At 35.7% G+C, this 19,632-nt stretch overlaps 4 protein-coding genes across 10 annotated transcripts; 3 read left to right on the top strand and 1 right to left on the bottom strand.

Moving 5' to 3' along the window:
- Positions 1-215: 215 nt before the first annotated feature.
- LOC145890484 (alpha-(1,3)-fucosyltransferase 7-like) lies at positions 216-3,968 on the bottom strand. The gene is made up of 5 exons (XM_082981575.1): positions 3,814-3,968; positions 2,958-3,056; positions 2,719-2,792; positions 2,305-2,418; positions 216-1,132 (listed from the first exon to the last, which is right to left on the bottom strand). Exons 1-5 carry the CDS (start codon positions 3,958-3,960, stop codon positions 421-423), a joined length of 1,146 nt encoding a protein of 381 aa, XP_082837701.1. The 5' UTR covers positions 3,961-3,968; the 3' UTR covers positions 216-420.
- A 550-nt stretch (positions 3,969-4,518) lies between these two features.
- LOC145890485 (tetraspanin-18-like) lies at positions 4,519-8,309 on the top strand. Of its 3 annotated transcripts, none has more exons than XM_082981577.1 (8): positions 4,519-4,650; positions 4,716-4,812; positions 5,295-5,390; positions 5,668-5,781; positions 6,128-6,202; positions 6,493-6,597; positions 7,189-7,302; positions 8,170-8,309. In XM_082981577.1, exons 2-7 carry the CDS (start codon positions 4,750-4,752, stop codon positions 7,291-7,293), a joined length of 558 nt encoding a protein of 185 aa, XP_082837703.1. In that variant the 5' UTR covers positions 4,519-4,650; positions 4,716-4,749; the 3' UTR covers positions 7,294-7,302; positions 8,170-8,309. The 3 variants fall into 3 exon arrangements, with proteins under 3 accessions (XP_082837703.1, XP_082837702.1, XP_082837704.1); XM_082981576.1 differs by having other exon boundaries at positions 4,614-4,646; XM_082981578.1 differs by lacking the exon at positions 8,170-8,309 and adding an exon at positions 7,574-8,149 and having other exon boundaries at positions 4,614-4,646.
- On the top strand, positions 8,167-14,961 carry LOC145890483 (importin-7-like). 2 transcript variants are annotated; one of them, XM_082981574.1, is made up of 11 exons: positions 8,167-8,273; positions 8,580-8,680; positions 9,137-9,259; positions 9,688-9,780; positions 10,109-10,195; positions 10,610-10,743; positions 11,025-11,167; positions 11,543-11,691; positions 12,801-12,936; positions 13,287-13,403; positions 13,923-14,961. In XM_082981574.1, the coding sequence occupies exons 2-11, from the start codon at positions 8,606-8,608 to the stop codon at positions 14,024-14,026; spliced, it is 1,161 nt and encodes a 386-aa protein (XP_082837700.1). In that variant the 5' UTR covers positions 8,167-8,273; positions 8,580-8,605; the 3' UTR covers positions 14,027-14,961. The 2 variants fall into 2 exon arrangements, with proteins under 2 accessions (XP_082837700.1, XP_082837699.1); XM_082981573.1 differs by having other exon boundaries at positions 8,190-8,338.
- Positions 14,962-15,095: 134 nt separating this feature from the next.
- Positions 15,096-19,627, top strand: LOC145890482 (kelch-like protein 12). Of its 4 annotated transcripts, XM_082981571.1 has the most exons (15): positions 15,096-15,618; positions 15,880-16,000; positions 16,099-16,219; positions 16,273-16,426; positions 16,482-16,699; positions 16,902-17,019; positions 17,167-17,246; positions 17,305-17,512; positions 17,631-17,765; positions 17,821-17,871; positions 18,054-18,071; positions 18,132-18,242; positions 18,574-18,745; positions 18,847-18,929; positions 19,120-19,627. In XM_082981571.1, the coding sequence occupies exons 2-15, from the start codon at positions 15,993-15,995 to the stop codon at positions 19,182-19,184; spliced, it is 1,542 nt and encodes a 513-aa protein (XP_082837697.1). In that variant the 5' UTR covers positions 15,096-15,618; positions 15,880-15,992; the 3' UTR covers positions 19,185-19,627. The 4 variants fall into 4 exon arrangements, with proteins under 4 accessions (XP_082837697.1, XP_082837694.1, XP_082837698.1 ...); XM_082981568.1 differs by having other exon boundaries at positions 18,847-19,627; XM_082981572.1 differs by having other exon boundaries at positions 16,065-16,219; positions 18,847-19,627.
- Positions 19,628-19,632: the final 5 nt, after the last annotated feature.

Below are 19,632 nucleotides of genomic sequence, written 5' to 3'. Positions count from 1 at the left end.
TGTTTGAGAATGCAAAAGTAGGAAGATTTTTGTACTCTAGATTCCAAACTTTGCATTATTGCAGAAGACCGCATGTCGGTATTTCCATCAAACGGCAGGTAAAAGTCACAAACAATAAACGGACATATGAAAGTGCTGCTACGGCGACTATCAATAAAACCTACACCAATGGACTAGTTGACTTAAACCCCCAATACAACACTAAACTACCCGAAACATGCTTTCATTAACCCAAGCAACTGCCCTTGCCTATCTAGCAAGGGATTTACGATTCAGAAAAGTTTTTATGTAGGCTACATATATTTTGCGCCGCGCATTCCCAACTTTTTTTAAATAGTTTGTTAAGATAAAAATTTACTGCAAATATAAAAAAAAATGCCGTGATGCACATAATTTTGCTTAGAAATAAAACAAGGAATTTCACAAGAAACAGGCCTGGTTTTCCGTTCCGTAAAACCACTTGGCGACTGAAAAGTTGGAAGCTGACAACGAGGTTGATAAACTAGACTCGCTGTTTGTTAATTTTTCGACACGCTGCGCAATCTTGCACAAACTGCATAGTTTGTCACTTTTTCGGTAAGTGGGAACTCGCGAAACGTCGAGTGTCGTCCAACGCAGATATCTCTTGTAGGCATCGTGATTTATGTCCAAATAACGCAAATATTTCACCAACTCCTCGGGCGTGGCGAAATCATGAGCGTAAATAAACGAATTCGGGGGAGCCACTGCTTCGTAGTCACGCTTCGGTGCGCCGATGACAACAGGGACTGTCCCGGCTGTGAGAGAGTTCTTCCAAAACTTTTCAGTAATGTAATCTCTGCAACCCCAGCTGTTCTCGAACGCCAGGTAGAACTTGTATTTTGAATAGTTGTAACTGCGTCTGACTTTGTCGCCGGCGCATCCTCCTCCGTAGGTCAAGTTTAAACCGCCTCTCACCATTCTCCCCACGTATTTTCGCCGATCGATCGCGCCCTTATTTGTGCGGCAGTTTGAAACCACCCACAAAGCGAGATGTGTTTTCTCCTTGATAAAATCGTTCAACTGTTTCTCAGTCATGGCATGGCCGACTGGACTTATTTTCATGTAGGATTCAAGAAAGGTTCCGTAAGGATTCCAGACGTCTGAGTCTCTTCTGTGGAATAAACTTTCTGTGTTAACCAGGCTACATAATATTCAATTAACATGTGTTCTGTCATTTAAGTAAGTTGTCAAGATGCATTTTAGTTATTGTTATCTTTAAAATAAATATTTTAAAATATCTTCACTTTTTGTGGCATCGCAGCAACTGCTTTAAGGGCACTGCTTTTTAACATGCGGGCCATCTGCGCTGGTGCGGATATGAAAATATTGTGCGGATAGCTAACACGGTGCGGATGACAATCGTCCAATAAATATACGCTTTTAAGTCTAAGAATTTTTCATATTCGGTTACGTGCAAATCGAGTCAACACTAATCCTTTCCCTTTAATCGTCGTTAGGTTTCAAGAAAGGGCAATTTATCATTCCGCCTGGATGTTAGTATTAGTTATGTACATGCTGGAGTTCTTTAAACAAACAGTTTATGCGTTTGGCCGCATTGAGCGGATGAAACTTTTGTGCCACAGAAAAGTGCGGATAGTCTTCAAAAAGGTTAAAAAGCACTGCCTAGGGCATCGCATTTAACATTGGTCACAAACAGACAGTTTACGTCATTAGCGTTCGGAATCTCCTAATTCGCTTTGAATCAGGGTATTAATTAGTTATGCGCATTCGTCAGTGCATGTTATTTCAAAATGTATAGTCAATTGTTTTTTGATCTACTGACTAACGGTTGCCAAGCGATAAACGTTCTCCACGCGATGTATTCAGTCTTGTGTAACTTGTTGGTTTATCACGTGATCAACAAACCGTCAACTGCTCTACAGACGGATTGGGTTGAAGATAAAGTAGCGGGCAACTTTTGAAAAGCATCGTCGGGTTTGGTGGAGATCCTCTACGCATGTGAAGGTGACCTGACAAGTTGTGCGCTTGCGCACCAGTGTACCTTGGCCACAATATACCCCGTGAAGCCACTGAGCTCCTGTAGCTCAGTTGGTAGAGCGTTGGGCCTGGTTAGCCCAGGGTCGCGAGTCCAAACCTCACCGGGAGCTTGATTTTTTAGATCTCGCTCTGACTTGTCGGGAAAAGTGGCTGATCCAGCTAGGCTACAATGCCTTGGCTGCGAAGCCTGTGAACCTCATCGTCGAGTTTTATTTTTTTGCCTAGATTTACTTCTGTGGCTTAACAAAATGATTATAGTTTTGCCTCATAGAAACAAAAACTTACCTGTACGTCATAGACATGTTAAAAATACCGTCTAAGTTTGTCAGGTTGTTGTGTCTATTCCGTAAGGTTAGTGGACTCTCCATACCCCACCACACATATATATGGTCTTTCCGTCTAGAATGCAAAATTACCTAATGCGAATAACAATTCCACATTAAAAAAAGACCGCCCATGTAAATGTGTTCTTTTCATGTGGTTGCATTGGTAGCCTACCTGGAATATTTTGCTATCCTAAAACTTTTAAACCAATTTTGGAAGCCAATTGATACAATATAACTGTTCACTTTGGAGTGAAACTTGCTTTGCGTGCTTTGCAACCAAAAAAGCTTTGCGTGCTTTGCAACCAGAAATCGAACATGCATGTTTCATATGCAATTGTTGCGCTGTTAACAAGCATAAAACCAGGCAACAAACCTTGTCTTTGGCATATCTTCAAGCTTGATATGACTAAAATGCATCAACACCACTTTGACTCCTGGTTCCACCAACTAAAAATAAATGAAGAACTATGTTACTGTAACGTTCAGGAAGCCTATCTGAGTAGCAGGTGGGACGTCGGTAAATAAAAGTTACTTTAAACTGTGCAAGAAGAACAGATTAATTAAAAATTATATACTGTACAGATACAAAATTACAACTGCAACAACTATGACCTTTGACCGATTCTCCGTGAGTAGACATTCACTGCAACCTTCTATCAATGAATCTTCGATCCGCTTTCCGGACACTTGGTACCACATCAATATTACCACCTGAAAAAGAAACAGTACCTGCTCAATTTTGTGATAAAACTTTGATAAGTTTTTCCATGCGTTAGCCTCGGTTGGTTTCGTAGGAACTGGGTCATGTTTGCTTTCGTAACTTAAAGTTTCACTGACAATAACTAAGTTTACTTGATTTACTTGAGTACTTGATCAATTTTATGATAAAACAATTTCTATTTGAACCGGTTGATTTTGTAGGAACAGAGTCATGTTTGCTTTCGTAACTCTAGGTTTTACAACGCAGTAATGTTTCAGGCAACCGCAGTTCATTGCTTGGTGCTTACATCTATGGTATGGAGATAAATATGTTTACAGGCTTCGCAGTCAAGGCATTGCAGCCTACATGGTCGGAGTAAGATCAGAAAAATCAAGCTCTCGGTGAGGTTTAAACTCATGGCCCGGGGCTAACCAGGCCCTACGCTCTACCGGCTGATTGTAGTCAACATATACACTGGTGCACAAGATCGCAACTTTGTCAGGCAACCAAAGCTGTATTGACGCTGTGTTTCGCAATAGCGACGTCGCTGATTTGCACACAAGGTTTTTCAGGACAGTTTATCGATATCGCAAAGCTTTCGACTTTGTATTATTCTAAGCATAAAACACAACAACGCCTCAACACCAGCTTCAAACCAAGTCTAATCCGTAAATAGTTTACAGGGTATAGGGTTTAGGTTAAATTATATTTTATTGTTGGAAACAAAATCCACCACAATAAACACTTGACCACGCAAAGCAAGGTCACCTTCGGTGTTGACGTTGTGATGTTGTGAAGAACATATTTCTTTCCAAATGCTTTGCTGAAATCTATCTCAGAGAAGTGGAAACCGAGCGACAAAACCACAACGGCCAAGAAAAGTAACATTGACTTCGCACTAACTGTTCCAGACATTCCGCATATTGAGTTCGAACAAACTGATGCTGTGGCGAACACGCGGTATTGAAATTTTTTAAAAAAAATGTAATTTAGCCTTTAGGCAAAAACTGAGAATAAATTACCTCATTGCCAGTTAAGCGTTACAGTACAGAGGTTTTAGGTAACATGAAGGAAAATGTTTTCAACAGATCTGAAATTCCTGTTGCTGCCAGACATATTGCAATTTAAAAATGTACTGCTCTTCTGGCATAAAATATACGTGCTGTTTTCAACAGGTTTGGGATTGTGACGTATTTACTTATAATTGCGACAAATGGTGTTACCTGATCACTTGCGTCATGAATTACATAGGCTTTGCTTAAAAGGCGCCTCAATGCTGTATAATTTTTATCGCTCATTGCTTGTTTTGTGTCTGGCTTGCGCCGTCATACACTTTATTTGAGGACAAAACACGATGGGAACATGAGTAGCAATGAACTGGTTTTGTGTTTTTATTCTTTGTAAAATGGCTTAGACAATTTACATGCCTTTTTTATTGTTGCCATCGTGTTGTAGCATTTGGATCACTCAGGTAATCCGACAAAATGCACAAATATACAAAACGTGTGACGTAGCGCTTATGGGACGTTTTGTAAATCAAAACATTTCGGGGAAAACAAGCAGTGCATATTCACTGCGTGCGGTAAATAACACCTAAAAAGATTGGTGAGTTTCTCGTAAACCTCTTTATTGAATCTGTATTTGTATCAAACAAATCTATTTACTTCAAGGTGCTTACCTGGCTTAACACACTGTGATTCTAACATGAATAAAGGAGCCGTAGATTGTTCCAGATATGCACTGATTGTCATAAACACTGTGTTTTTGGTAAGATTGACATTTTAAACAAAAGCTTTGATTAACATCTCCACTAATTATTCATCACTTTATTTGTTTGCCTCAAAGTTCATTGGTTTTTGCAAAGTTTAAAACAAACCAAGCAGAAAGCTGCTTTAGGTTTACACATTATAAAATCAAGGATTTTTGTTGTTTTTATTTTTGCTTATGCCTGAAGGCAATTATTACATAACTTCAATTCAAGATGTCTCAATGACAAATGAGTTTATGTGATGTCACAGTTTGGCCCCATCTTTGTTGTCTTGTAATTTGGGAGTTTCGTGATATTTTTAAACATAATGACATGCGACATTGGACCTAATATATTTTATGATAATGGTGACTAACACATTAAATAAAACAAAAAAGCGTTTACACAGACTTTGTTTACTGTGTTCTGTACTAGATGCATGAAAAAGTTAATCTTTACATTCCCTCGATGCAGATTTATTTTCACATTGCTTTTTTTCCAGATATTTGGGTTACTATTGGTAATGCTTGGAGTTTATTTGCTTGCTGTCCCTGCAGCTAAACATGTTATTAACATTTCATCTGCTGAAAACACCACGGTAAGTTTAAGGATGTATTTTAAATAAAGTATTTTTGCCATATATATATACTCAACTTTTATACAAGTGTTACAATTCTTTTTTTATCATTTTTGTTTATATGCAAGAATTGAAATAGGAAATCAGGTACAAACTACATATAAATATGGGTGTTCAAAATAGACTGATCATTGCTTGTAGGCTGTGTAAGTGCACACTAATGACATCTGTTAAAGAAAAACAGATTTTCTCTGTTTGAAATGTAGTATGTGTATAATATATTAGTGTTTTACTGCAGGATCAAATATGGAAAGCATGTCTACTTGTGATAGGAACTGGTGGGGTTATTGTTTTAATTTCACTTCTTCATTGTTGTGCTGCCCTAAACGGTCACAGCTGTCTCCTACTAACAGTAAGCGTATGCTTTACTTGTTATTGTAGAACATGTCTCTAGAACTATCCAGCAGTTTTAAACCAGGGTTGCTGCGGACCCCTGGATCCATGACGTTACATGAAGAAAAATAGTCAAATGATTTTGTCACCTTTTTTAACTTAAATCCATGATGTTTGTATTTAGCGTTTTCCTTTAACGTTCACCTTGATTGGGTAAAAAGATATATTACATAAATTAGTTTCAAGAAAACAAACATACACAAATACACATATAAGGGTTGATGGCACAAAAAATTAGAGAAATCCTGTCTTAAACTTGTGAATTGCCAAAAAATACTCTTTTCATCTTACTGCTTTTGTTTCAGATGGCCATAACCCTGAGCATAATTCTAATTGTTGAAATTGCACTGATTACTTTGGGCTTCCTGTTTTCATATGAGGTATGTTGCCCATTTAATTGTATCGACAAGCTTTTTCAGCTGTATAACCTCACTTGTGGATGTTTCTATAGTAATACTGATTCACAGAATGTAAGACACAACTCTCTTTTCAAGCAACAGCTTGTGAAAGATTTTAAATATATATTGTTTTCTGCAAGCTGCAGACAGATGGTCACTATTTGACCTATAAGGTCTCATCAGTGCAACTTGGTGTGACTCTTGTAGGTGGTCTTGTTGGCCATACGACCTTGACTCCGCTTTGCTTATATATATACATGTTGTTTTGTTAGATCAATCAGCATATTATCGTTAAACTTACTAATTCCCTTCACTATTATGCTGGAGATAATGCAACCGACCCTGTTTCTGTTGGCTGGAGGGAGATTCAGCTCAAGGTAGACATTGTCATTACTTCTGTTGTGTGTATTACATTATACAACTGTAATTTTACCATGCAACGAAAAAGAATTGAAGCATGTTTGTCGGTTAGACTGCATAACAGCGGTCTTGTTCATTGAAGTGGTCGCAGTAATTGTAATAGCTGATTTTTGTGACATAAAAGTCAAGATTTTGTGCTGCTTTTCAGAGATTGTAGTGACTGAAGCCCAAATGTTACTGTTTCAGTCTAAATAAACTTTTATTGTGTATATTTTCTAAACTTACAATTACTGATTTTGTAGAAGGTCATTAATTAGGCCAATGGATTTTGGTAATTTGAATACCGGTAAGGTATATATACAAAAAAATCACATTTGAAAGGTTTTTGCTTTGTAACATAGTGTGACAATTTCTAAACAAATTGATGCATCCACTCCTGCCTTGCAGAATCATAGATACAAACATAAAAAATACCTTATCATGACTTTAGGATGTATTTAAAGTGGATACAAAATTTTTACCTGTTGTTGGTCAAATATAAAGTCACAAATACCTGCTGCTAGTTTGAAATACATTTTTCACCATTAATTGATTATTGTTTTGTGCAGTTTGCTTGCTGTGGAGTTAACACGGAAGAGGATATGTCAATCATACCAACATATACGTTAATAATCAAACTGGTTCTCAATGGTACAGGGAAGTTGGAATTGTGAGTGGGCAAGGTTGGTGAATTTTGAACTTTCACACAGCAGATAGTAAATTAAATCACATGACCAAACTAAACAAACTTTCCATTGTACTGGAAATTTGTGAAATTATGTGTAATACATTACTGTGCTTTGATTAATGAGCATTTTTATTGTTGAATTGGCAAGTCATATTATATACATGCAAATTAGATGTCTTATGTTTTATATAGTAAATTAAATAGTAACAATAAGTGTTTTTTTGTATGTACATTGTGACATAAATTTTTTTCATGCTGCTTTTCAGGGACTGCTGTTTGTGAGTAAATTTTTATGTTGGTGCTATATGTTTTTTGTTGGTGCTATTGTTTAGTTAATAACAACATACTAACTTTACAGCTCTAGATTTAGTTGTCATAACTTAAAAACCAACAAAAAGTTATTCTTTACAATAATTGATTTTGATATGAGATAATTAATTTAAAAAAAACATTTTCGGTCATTTTTTTGGGATATATATTCATACTAAAAATAAATTATTTTTCTTTTAATATTTCCAAATATTCTTTTATCCCAAACAGGGATTTGTGAGTATTCCCAGCCCAGCCAAACATGTTTTATTACTACTTAAAATAGCAACCTACATAATTTTTTTTGTTTTGTTTGTCATGACTTCAAACCAAACTCTGGTTGATTGTTTTTTAGTAACAACTACTAATAATGATGATTTTTTTGCTCTCAAATGTTTGTAGTGTATGTCGCTTTTTGGGCATTATAGCACATAAAGCAGCCATCTGATGCAGTTAAAATGTATGCAAATTGTTGGATTGAGAAAAGTGTTTCTAGGGTGTGAGTAAACACACTGTTTGCACACACAATAAAACAATATTTACATTATGACAGAGTGGCCCGATTCCTGCTGCAAGCAAAACACTTATGGAAAAGTTAACGACACAGTGGCATGCCACAACCTACAGATTGAAAACAACTTTGACCTCAACCCAAAAGTGAGTTTCGCGCCAACCTTCCTTGTATGATGTCGTTGCCCATGTGTTGAAGAATAGGATGATGAGTGAGTTATCAGAAAAACTTCCACTATTCTTGGAATTTTATTGAAATATTGTGGGCAATAAAATTACCCAAACCTCAAAATAGTGATTATCTTCAAACTTGGTGCAAAATTACCAAAAAAAAATTAACAAGAAAACTTTTAACATTTAAAGAAGCAACTTTGTGGCCAACTGAAACCTGTTGTAGTATGCAAAAGAGTTGCAATTGTACCACAGGAATTAATTTTTATCTTGTACTTCCAGATTATTATGAAGACATATTCTCACTGATGTATTCGCTCACATGCCAAGCCATATCACCATCTATGTGGGAAGCACTGCCTCTCATTTCACAAGTGTTCGAGGTGTGCAATTTATATTCAAAAATTTTAACACTCATGTGTAATTTCTATTCACTTTAAAGTTTTAATTAAATGTTTGTAAATACCCCACTGTTTTGCTAAAGAGTATATATACATAAGATAAGGAAAAAAGGTGCAGTTTATGAAAAAGCTATGTCACTATGTTACTGCGATCCAAATGAACAATTATTATAAATCAGGAAATGGCAATTTCCAGACATTTAGACACTGTTTACCTTCTGTTCTGGTGCAACCAAATCTTGCACATTGGCAAAGTATTGTATGAACTCTAAAGTCACTTGCAAGTCGTTAATAATTACCCTAAGATTTCTTCGTAAATAGCCCACTGTTTTCGTAACTTTTAAATGTTCAATGTATAGCATATGTCACCACTAATGCTGTTTTCCAACAGCAATATGAACAGTTGTTTTATGCTAAATGGTCGTTAATTGTTTTCAGGATGACGGTTTTGATTATTTCACCGACATGATGCCATGTCTACACAGTTTCTGTACAATCGACACTCCTACCCTACTCGCCAACCCATCCTACCTGGAGATAATCTACAATATGTGTAAAAAGGTCTGCTATAAGGTTTCCCACATATAACAATCAATAATAGAAGCTGTAGTCATTTTTGACAGTTGAGAATATACTGTTTGATGGTATTGGTTTATGTGCTGCATACAGCACAGCTATCCTTATTAACTCTTAGCTGGTTGTAATTAGCTATCACAACATGTCATTGAGCTCTTAAAAACATCTTACTGACACTTTCACTACCAACCCAAAAGCATGGGAATTACCCCTTAATGCTGGGCATTTTTCAGGATTTTGAGAAACATTTTGTTGGTCATTAAACAATAATGCTTTAATGCGAGAAGGTTGCACAATGATTGCCATCCAAAGCTGTCCCATTCATTTTAGGAGTTTGTGTTATTTATATGCGGTTTTAACACAGAAAAAAAACAAATTGAAATTGATTGAATTCCAATTTTATTTCTTGGCAGGTTTTGGAAAAAGATGCGGGAGAGGAGGCTGAGAGCCACGCGGCAAAACTCTTAGAAGTTATTATCCTACAATGCAGGGGAAGCATAGACCAGGTTGGTGCATGTCTGTGTAAGATGGATTATCCATGTTAAAGGAATTTGAATTTGTTTGTAATAGTTTCTCCACAAAAAAAAGAAAAAGAACCTATCTACCAAACCTGTACTACCTGTATGCTGTGGTTTCTCATGTGGGGATTTATGGAACCCTAATGGGTCCACAGGACTTTCCCAGACCATAATATAAAAATACTCTCAACAATGAATTCCATTTTGTATAGGGTCAGCATCAAAAAAATTTCATTTGTGTCGTTCCACAAGCTAAATAAAATAACATAGATGGCCCATAAAGAGTTTATGTCTACAATGTTAAATCTTTTTTCAGTGCATTCCCCTCTTTGTGGAAGCTGCCCTCTCGAGATTAACACGAGAAGTTAAAACAAGTGAACTCCGAACAATTTGCTTACAAGTGGTATGTAGCTTGTTGTATTAACTTCCTGTTGCTATTTCTGTTAAAGCCAAACATACACACATAGATTTAACACATTCTGTGGTGGTTTAAACACATTCTATACACTGCCCAGACCCTTACGTAAAACATGTTTTTTTTTAATTTTAATCTAACTTACTAGATCAGTGGCTTCCAAAGTTGTTTCCACAACAACATATGAAAGGTTCCATGACCTAGAGTTTTGTGGACAATAAATGTTTGGGGCACGCTTTATCAAAAATATATAGACTTTTATAGCATAAGAGCAAAGCCATGTAGTGTTGGTCTTTAAACATCTTTTGCTCCTAGTGTGTGTGAAAAGGCAATGTTACAGGCAAACTAATCCTTTCAAATTAAAATTGCGGAACTGCTTTCAAAAAAGTGTTTTTTTTTCAGGTTGTGGCAGCTTTGTATTACAATCCTAGCTTGTTGCTACAAACACTTGAAAATATAAGATTCCCAAACAGTGCGGAGACAATTTCTGAACAGTTTTTCAGACAATGGCTAAGCGACGTTGATTGTTTTCTTGGGTAAGAATTTGTTTCGAAATAGAAGGCAAAGCCAAAATATTGCTGTGCCATAGTCATTGGGTGGACATTTCAAACACAACTTATCATCAGTACAAAAATAGTGAAATAGTTATTGTATAAATACTATGCTAGTCAGCAATGCCCTGGCTTTATCATTAATAAGTATTTTTCACATGAAACTGTATGTCAAACATTTGTATTTGGAATAAAATATGTTTCAAATATTTCTGATGTTTTTTTTCTTAGCAGATTGTTACATCATAAGTGACCATTGTTTTCAGGATTCATGACCGACGAGTTTGTATACTTGGTTTGTGTACTTTGATGGATTTGACGAATCCTCCCAGTTGTATAACTGAGCTCTCCGGTCAAATCATACCATCCCTTATCATGCTCTTTCAAGGACTCCAAAGAGCTTATAAAGGTGAAACAACTTGACAATCTATGGTATTTTGGCACTGAGTTTAAACCCTTTTAACATTAACTGCAAATCAATCAGGTCAGTTTACTTATTATTTCTATGGATTGTTTTGCTCTCTTACACAATAAACAATTTTAGAAACAAAAAGCATCTTGAACCTTAATATCCACAATAGTAACAAAAAAACATGAAATGTTTGAAATTTTTTTATTTTATTCCAAAACGTGAATTTTTTTGTTTTATTTTTTTATTTAAAATTCATAGACTATTTTTAGTCAAATAGTGGTTTGCTGATCTGTTTTAAAGTTTATTTGATTGTTTTGCAACAAATAATTCAATTGTTTTGTACAAACAGTTCAATTGTTTTGTAACAAACAGTTCGTGGGGAGGAGGAGAACAGCGATAGTTCTGACTCATCTGATGATGAAGACGACGACGATGAAATCTATGAAAGACAAGAACTCGCTTCTGATGAAGATGAAATTGATGAGGACTCTGCGGAGTATCTTGAGATGCTGAAAAGCAAGGTGGGGATGAATATGGTTGTTCTTTTTTGCTTTTTAACCCTTTTTTCATATCTAATTCCTGGCCATTTTTTCCTCCTGTTTAAAACCTAAAGAAGCAACACTTCTATTTCAATATTAGGATATAAAGTAGTTTCAGTAAAGGTTAAATTGAGTGCAGAAACCAGAAAAGGTTAAAGGTCGAGTGCAGTCAGGCTCAGACACCAGCAGAATAAAGTATTATTTTTGATAAGTTTCTGTATAGCTTTTGATTATAACAACAGGAAGATTCTGAGGCCAGCTCGATTTACTCAGATGAAGAAACTGACCTTGAAGGCTTTGCTTCATGTTTGGATGAGTCTGATAGCGAAGTTGAAGAGTTTACTGTTTTCAAGAGAACAATGTTGGGTGAGATGGGAGAAGTGTTAAGTTTGCCATAAACCCTTCTATGTAAAGTGGGCTCTAAAAAGGATAAAAGTTTTTAGTTTAAAAGTTTAAATTCTTTAAGAACAGCACACAAATACAGTACCAGAGTTTTCTTTGTGAAGTTCGTGTTTTGAAATCAATAAACATATACAACCACCATTAATGTTTAGAAAATCACTGTAGTTTAGTCGCAACAAAAAAAACACAAATCAGTTACACCACCCAGTTTAAAATAGTTGCAGTAGAGTTGTAAAACAGGATTTTAATGTGAAGCACTAGCCAGACGATCACCATCCATACCAAGATGAAGAAGCTTGCCTCCTTTAAAAGTTTATGTGAAAATGTTGTCTCACTCACAGAAAGTTATTTGGATGCAATGGGAAGTTTTAGAAAGTTTCACAATTCCTAGCAGGATGTCAAGAATTTTATTAAAGACTCAGAATATTTTCTTTGAGATCTCAGTGCGTTGGGCAACGTCACCACGATCTTTAGTCTGTGACGTCATTGCTGCGTTATTTCGAATGTGCTTTTGTTTTGGTGTGACCTCATGTGATGATGTTTTGGTGTGAGTAATGTGATGATGTTTTGGTGTGACGTAATGTGATGATGTTTTGGTGTGACGTAATGTGGTGATGTTTTGGTGTGACGTAATGTGGTGATGTTTTGGTGTGACGTCATGTGATGATGTTTTCTCGGATGATTTTAAGGCTGGGGAAGGAGATGATGCAGATGATGAGTTCGGAGGAGAGGACGGGGAGACAATGTTGGAGGCTTTCACCTCATTCTTGGAGGAGGAAGATCAGACAGTCGACGAATTTTACGCTTTTAAACGCGTTCTTTGTAGTAAGCATTTGAAACGCACGTGTGCCCGTAAATTACTCTGGGTTTGGCTGCCAACGAAAATCTTTTTAATTATTCCAACATGTGTCACAAAATGAGGGGCGATTTTTTGTGGAAGACATGGAATTCATCACAAAAAATTTAAAAATACAACATACATTACTCATGGAAAATTTGTCGTTGAAAGATTCTTCTGTACCCAAACGTAACTCCGCATCCTTACACGAGTTACCACCAAACGCCCCCTGTCTGTATTTGTGTGCTGTGCAACTCCCAACTTTCCATATTTTGTGTGCTGTGCAACTCCCAACTTTCCAAAGGTTTGAAAATCTGATCATATCTTTATCGCGCAGCACTGGAATCACGTGACCCAACGTGGTACAACACACTGACGAAAATGCTCACCGAGGACCAACGCAAAAACGTGCAGGAAATATACGTACTGGCCGATCAGAGACTCGCCGCCGCCGGTATGTTTGCTTATGATTACTGAGCGTGCGGTTGTTATACAAGCTCGAATGGGTGGGAGGTCGTACTTGCTAATATTTATTCACAAAATCACTGTTTGGTGTTTTGGAATAAAAATATATTGTAATTCTTTAAAATGCTATTTTTAGGTACGACAACGATTTTATACCCTTACGCTCAAATTGGTTTAATGCGGGAGTGTTTCGGTGGCAAAAGTAGCATAAATAAATTTGACTTTTTATAATTTTGCGCGTGTATTCCGCCACAAACTAATAGTTTTTGGGAGTGTGGATTTGCAAACACGCACTTTACGTGGGCGACAAATACCGAGATTTTTTATTGTCAAGCGTTACTGGTTCATTGTTGAATGCCAAATTATCGTTAGGAACCTAGCCCATACTGCTATAAACATTTGAATAAACTTGATTATGGCAAATTTTTGCCGAAACGCCTGTTTCTTCATCCACAGAATTATGAGTAAATCTGTTATTAGTGTTCCTAACTTATGGTTAAATTTGCAGAATCCAGAAAGATTGAGAAGACAGGAGGTTACCAGTTCGGAACCACGAACGTCCCGACAACTTTCAACTTTTCAAACGCAAGACCCCCCACTTTGTCACCGTAATTTATTGAACTTGTGCTGGACAACTGCTGAGTGACCCAACGCCCCGGCCCGGGATAAAGCTACCGCGCCACGAATTTTAGAAAAATTTATAATTGTAGTTTTTCTACATAGCGAGAAGATGGAGAAAAATGCACAAGAAAGGACATTGCCTTTTTTGTTTTTCTCTTTGTGGGTCTTGTAGCTGTATCTTTTGCCGAAACGCTGTGACATCATGGCGAAACCATTCAAAGGTCGTTTTCTTAATAGCCTTTAAAAGCCAAGCCCTTCGAAAGTTTGCTTTCCACTTCATATTTAAGTAAAATATCGTCCAGCAAGGGTATTTTTTTGGCTTTGAATTAAACTTCAACCTGAAAATTTCATTTTGTTTGCTGTAATATTTCCGCGTACATAGATTGGTGTTTAACATGAATGATTTATGCTAGCCATGAAATGTTCCTGAGGAAATGTTGGAGTGGGATATAACTGCTGTTATTGAAACTGCCTTTTTAGTATACTTGAATATGCGATATTTGTATGCTATACTTAAACAACTTGTTGGCCATTTGCCATATTGCTGTGCATTGCCACAAGCATTGAATGTGGGAAACTTCGGTCCCATTTTCTTTGGCATTCTTGACAAACGGTGTTCTGCACAGCAAGTTGTTGTAATTTTCGTTTGAACGCGTGTGCCTTTGCACACATAAATTCTGATATATGTTGTTAAGACCTGAAATTAATTATTTTGATCACATCAAGTTTGTTCCTCTGTATTGGAATTTACAGAACTGTTGGTTATGATTTAGTCGAAACTTGTTAAAATGTTGTTTATTTTACTTGTACTGTTACCTTGTTTCTTGTTGCGTTAGTTTCATTTTGTGCATGGCGGCATTCAAAGGTGCTCTGTATATAACCAGGTTGTGTTGGTTTGCAAAATTGTAACAAAGTGTTTTGCCATACTTAGTGAAACACCTTGGCAATCAAGCAGCTACAGAACTTCAGAATTTGCCCAGTGCAGTTTAGATAGGAAAGCAAAAAAAACATTTTTTTATTATTTAGGACATTGTTTGTTAGGGCAAGGTTCATGAAATGTACGAAAAAAGGACAAAAGTCAACCTTCATATTGCCTGGAAGTAATACAGTAGGAAGTTGCACTTCAAATTTGGAAAGGCCATAGATGAGCATAACTCTAAATTCACAACTTACCTTAAAGACTACCAAGAAATGCAAGATTTCTGTTTTGCCATGACAAATGTGGCAGAAAAATAAAACATGTACATTTAGTTACAGCCATAAACAAAGCATACCAAGTCTGGTTGCCTTGTAAGCAATGATGTCGTCTATTGTTTATCAATCAGTAGATAAAATGAACAAATATAATGTTTTTGTTGCTGCCAGGCATATTGTAATTTAATAGCCTGTTTTTCTGGCACAATAGAAATGTAACTTGATTAACCGACGTTTCGTCTGTTATCCAACAAGGCTTCCTCAGGGTATGTTTTCCCTGAGTTGGTTGTGTGCTGTACCTGTATCATTACCCTGAGGAAGCCTCGTTGGATAACAGACAAAATGTCGTTTAATAAAGTTATGATGAAATGAACCTCCGACCTCATAGGGTAAATAAAACTTTATTGATAATATGAAAAGGTTTGTTGGGCCTCGCATGAGTATTTCCTGATGATGCCACATCTATTTGTAAGCAGTGTGTATGGAACTATTTTCAGTACCCTATATATATCCATGATTTGGGGAATTAATTTATGTTTGGATAATAGTAGGTGTTGTTAAAACCGTTTCAAAATTCTGAGTAAAAGAGTTGGGGTTGCTTCCGCAACCATTTATCATGAACAGCTTTTTATAAACTGTCTTTACTGCAGGTTATCAGATATTTGGTTGACAGCTGACTTCACAACAGGTTGTTGCAAAACTGATGATGGATCACAAAAAGCTTTTAAGTATGGAGGATTTTCCAACTGGTTTATTTTAAAATATGAACAGGTTCGGAATTTTAGCATTATCATGAAATGGGCTTAGTACCCCAAATTGAAGATACTGCATTTAGGCTGTTATATGGTAAAATGAACTCCTCTGTGTAGACAAAGGGATAAGAACTTCCTTTGTGACATCACACTTAATGTGGGAGATAAAAAGTTTCCAGCACACAAAGCAGTTTTGGCAGCCAGCAGTGACTATTTTGCCACAATGTTTCGTACAAACGTAAGTTGCAATTTTTTGCAAAATAAAGCAGAAAACCTGTTTAATTCATAAAGATGAAAGAAAAATATGCTGAAAGTGTCCAGCTCAATGAAGTGACTCCAAAAGCAATTGACCAAATCCTTGAATTCATGTATTCTGGCTGCATAAATTTCTCAATCGAGTATGCAATGGATGTATTAGTAGCTGCAGCTATGATTCAGTTGAAGGGTATGTATGATATCATAAGTACGTTCCGAAAAATTCACTCTATTATGTATTGCAGACTTATTAGAAGTTATTGCTGATCATTTGCTGGTTAGCATCGATGCTAAAAATGCACTGGAGTTAAAAAAAATTAGTAAACTATTTTCCCTGACTACTCTCCAAACAATAGCTGAACAATATATCCTTGAAAACTTTAGTGAGGTTTGCACTTCTAAGCAGTTCTTGGAACTTTCGGAAGATGAAATGAAAGTTAACTTTAGGTCGGATGAAATCAATGTAAGTATCCATTGATACTACAGTTGCTCAGATATATTCTGCAAGACAGGCATGTTAGTATCAAACTTAAGGGTCAGGAGGAGTGTAGTATCTACTCCCCATTATAAGAACTAAAGTGCATATGGGTTGGATTGTGTCTGTTGTGCACAGTGGCGGATCTAGGGGTGTGTACAATTTGTACAGTATTCTTGTATTGTTTTAGGTAGACTCTGAAGAAGTGCTCTTCACTGCTCTGGCAGCTTGGACTAATCATGATTTAGAAAATAGGGAAAATAAGTTCTTTCTTCTCTTCTCAGTAATTCAACTTCGAAAAATTGGTGGTATGAAGCTGACATTGTTGGGCGTTTAACATAGCAAGACTTTCCTTGCATGAATTTACATTGCAAACATTTTTATAAATCTTTGTCATGCGTCTTTAATTATCAAACAAATTACATCATGTGTTTTACCTCGTTTCAAAAATGCAGGATGGCCTGATGTGTGTTCACTTTCTAAAGACAATGTGATTCGAAAAATAGAAATGGGAAATAAAACACATCTTAAGGAGGTAAGTGACCTTTTGACCAAGCAAACCAATTTTAACAAGAACCTTTAACTGTCCGAAGATCAGTCAACCACCAATGCATGTGAGTTATGCAAGTGCTGTGGTGTTACATCAGGGAAAAGTCTTTTTCTTTGGTGGCTATAAGACATGGAATAATTTCAATACACAAGAATTGTCAAGTTGTGTTGTTTCATTTGATGGCAGAAAATGGAAAAGTGAAGGAAATTTGATCAATCCGTGTGCAAATGCGACTGCAACATCACATGAAGGTTGAAATCTGAATGGCCGCTTAACAAATTTACATGTTTAATGAAAATTTTCCCATGTATATTGTTTGTTTGTTAAATTCCGTTTAATTAGCTTGTACATGTTTTTTGTTTGATGTAGATACAGTCTACATATTTCATGGTGAACGTGTAGGCCAAAGTATCGGACAAAAATTCTGTGAAGGAAAATGTGTGGAGATTAGTAATCAGAGTTCTTGTGTGTTGGGATATTGTTCTGCTTCCGTTTTTGTTGGAGGTTAATGTTTGGTGAATAAGCAAGTTTACAATTATTAACATATTGTTCTCATCAGGCAGAGTTCTTGTTATTGGAGGATATATAGGTATTGCAGAATACGATCAAGGTACTACTTAACAATATTGGTGTGCAGTATATATAATTGGTTGTCTTTAAATAGTTTTGAAATGTTTTTTCTCAGCACTTGCATGTATATTTTTGGAAGCTTCATTCAAATATGTTATATGTCCCCATTCTTTCAACTTTAAACAATTGAGAAAAGTGACCCTAAACTCATTCATTTTTCAGTTCCCACAGCTTCACAAGGTATTTACTGTTTATTTGTGTCAACCAAAGAAGTTATGCAGCTATAATGTTTTTGAAAAGAAACATTCCAGTATCAGATTCTTAACGATCGATTTAGCTATGGCCCCAATTTAAATCATCCAAGAGCTGAATTTGGAGCTTGGGTTGTTGGAAACCGTGTTTATGTTTGTGGTAAGATTAATTATTAGTTGTAGTTCTTAACAAAATAAACTTTAAACATTATTCTATATTTTTCATGATAAAACTTTACTGTACACACTTGAACAGAGAAAATTTCTGTTGTTTTTTGTCAATTTTGAAAGTTTGTAACTTTTTATTGGTGGACATTTACGCTTTATTTGGAAGAATCCAAATTTGCTCGTTACAATTTGGACAATGCAAGAATTGTATTGGCTAACAGCATGTTAATAATATATTGATACTGCAAAAGTGTAAACTAATTGGTAACAATTATTTGCTTTAAATGGCATTTTTTGCATAAACAATTGTTTACATTTCAAAGGAGGAACATCTTTGAGTGGATATGTGGATAACAATAGTATTGAATACCTCGATGCTGAAAACTGTGACAATTTATGGAATCTAAAGTGGACATTACTGGCATGCCAATCAATAAATCATGGCATAACTTCTGTTTGCCTATATGGTGATGACCAATTGCTGGTGCTTGGAGGGTGAGTAATGTACCCTTTGAATTATTTTAACTTGTAATTTTATATGCCTGGCAGCAACAGAAACATTATATTTGAACTTGTATTGACACATGTTATTTTAGACAAAATGGAGAACTGCAATGCTTTGATTTGACAAATAACACCTGGAAAAATAGTATCAAAATGTCAAAACAGAAAGGCGTGGGTACGTTTATAACTAGGCAACTATATAATGTGTTATTTATTATGTTTTTAGTAAAATTCTTTAAATGGTTCTATTTATCAATTTTTATATAAGTGCTGTCTGTGCTTATTTTTAAATAAAATTTATTTTCATTTTAATTTATATTGTAATGATAATTACTACATATTTCCATTTTCAAAATGTTATACAGGTGAAAGAATCTGCAAACTTGGAATAGTTCGACCTGGATCCAAAATATTTAGGCTCAAACACTAATTTAGTTCAACTTAACCTTGCAATGAACCAAACCCAGATTTGTTTTTAATTACAATTTTGAATTCATTAATGTTGTGATAGAGCAATTGGACTTCAATGCAATCAAAATTTTAAGAAAGAACGTGTGTGTATAACTCTACAATGATAATGTGTTCAAATTCCTTTTTAATTGAAATCAGTTCATACACCTTTTTGGTATGCTATTTTAACTATTTTCATAAAAATGTTTATCTACAAATAATTAATGCATTTTTTTGTGACAAACAAATTTTATATTTGTATTATTTGGATGTTAGCATTGGACAGCTTGTTTCTATCTTTTTTGAGGGTATTTGGAGAACAAAATTTTTTTCAAAAAAAGTACTTGAACTGTAAAAAATATTTACTGATTTTTTGGTTGTAGAATTCTTGTATAGTGTGACAAATGATATTCTTGTAATGCATGTTG

The sequence above is a fragment of the Ascidia mentula genome, chromosome 2, assembly GCF_947561715.1.
Source record: "Ascidia mentula chromosome 2, kaAscMent1.1, whole genome shotgun sequence".
NCBI classification, from domain to species: Eukaryota; Metazoa; Chordata; class Ascidiacea; order Phlebobranchia; family Ascidiidae; genus Ascidia; species Ascidia mentula.
The sequence above is the reverse complement of the archived record's forward strand: the minus strand, read 5'-3'. Positions and strand labels throughout refer to the sequence as shown.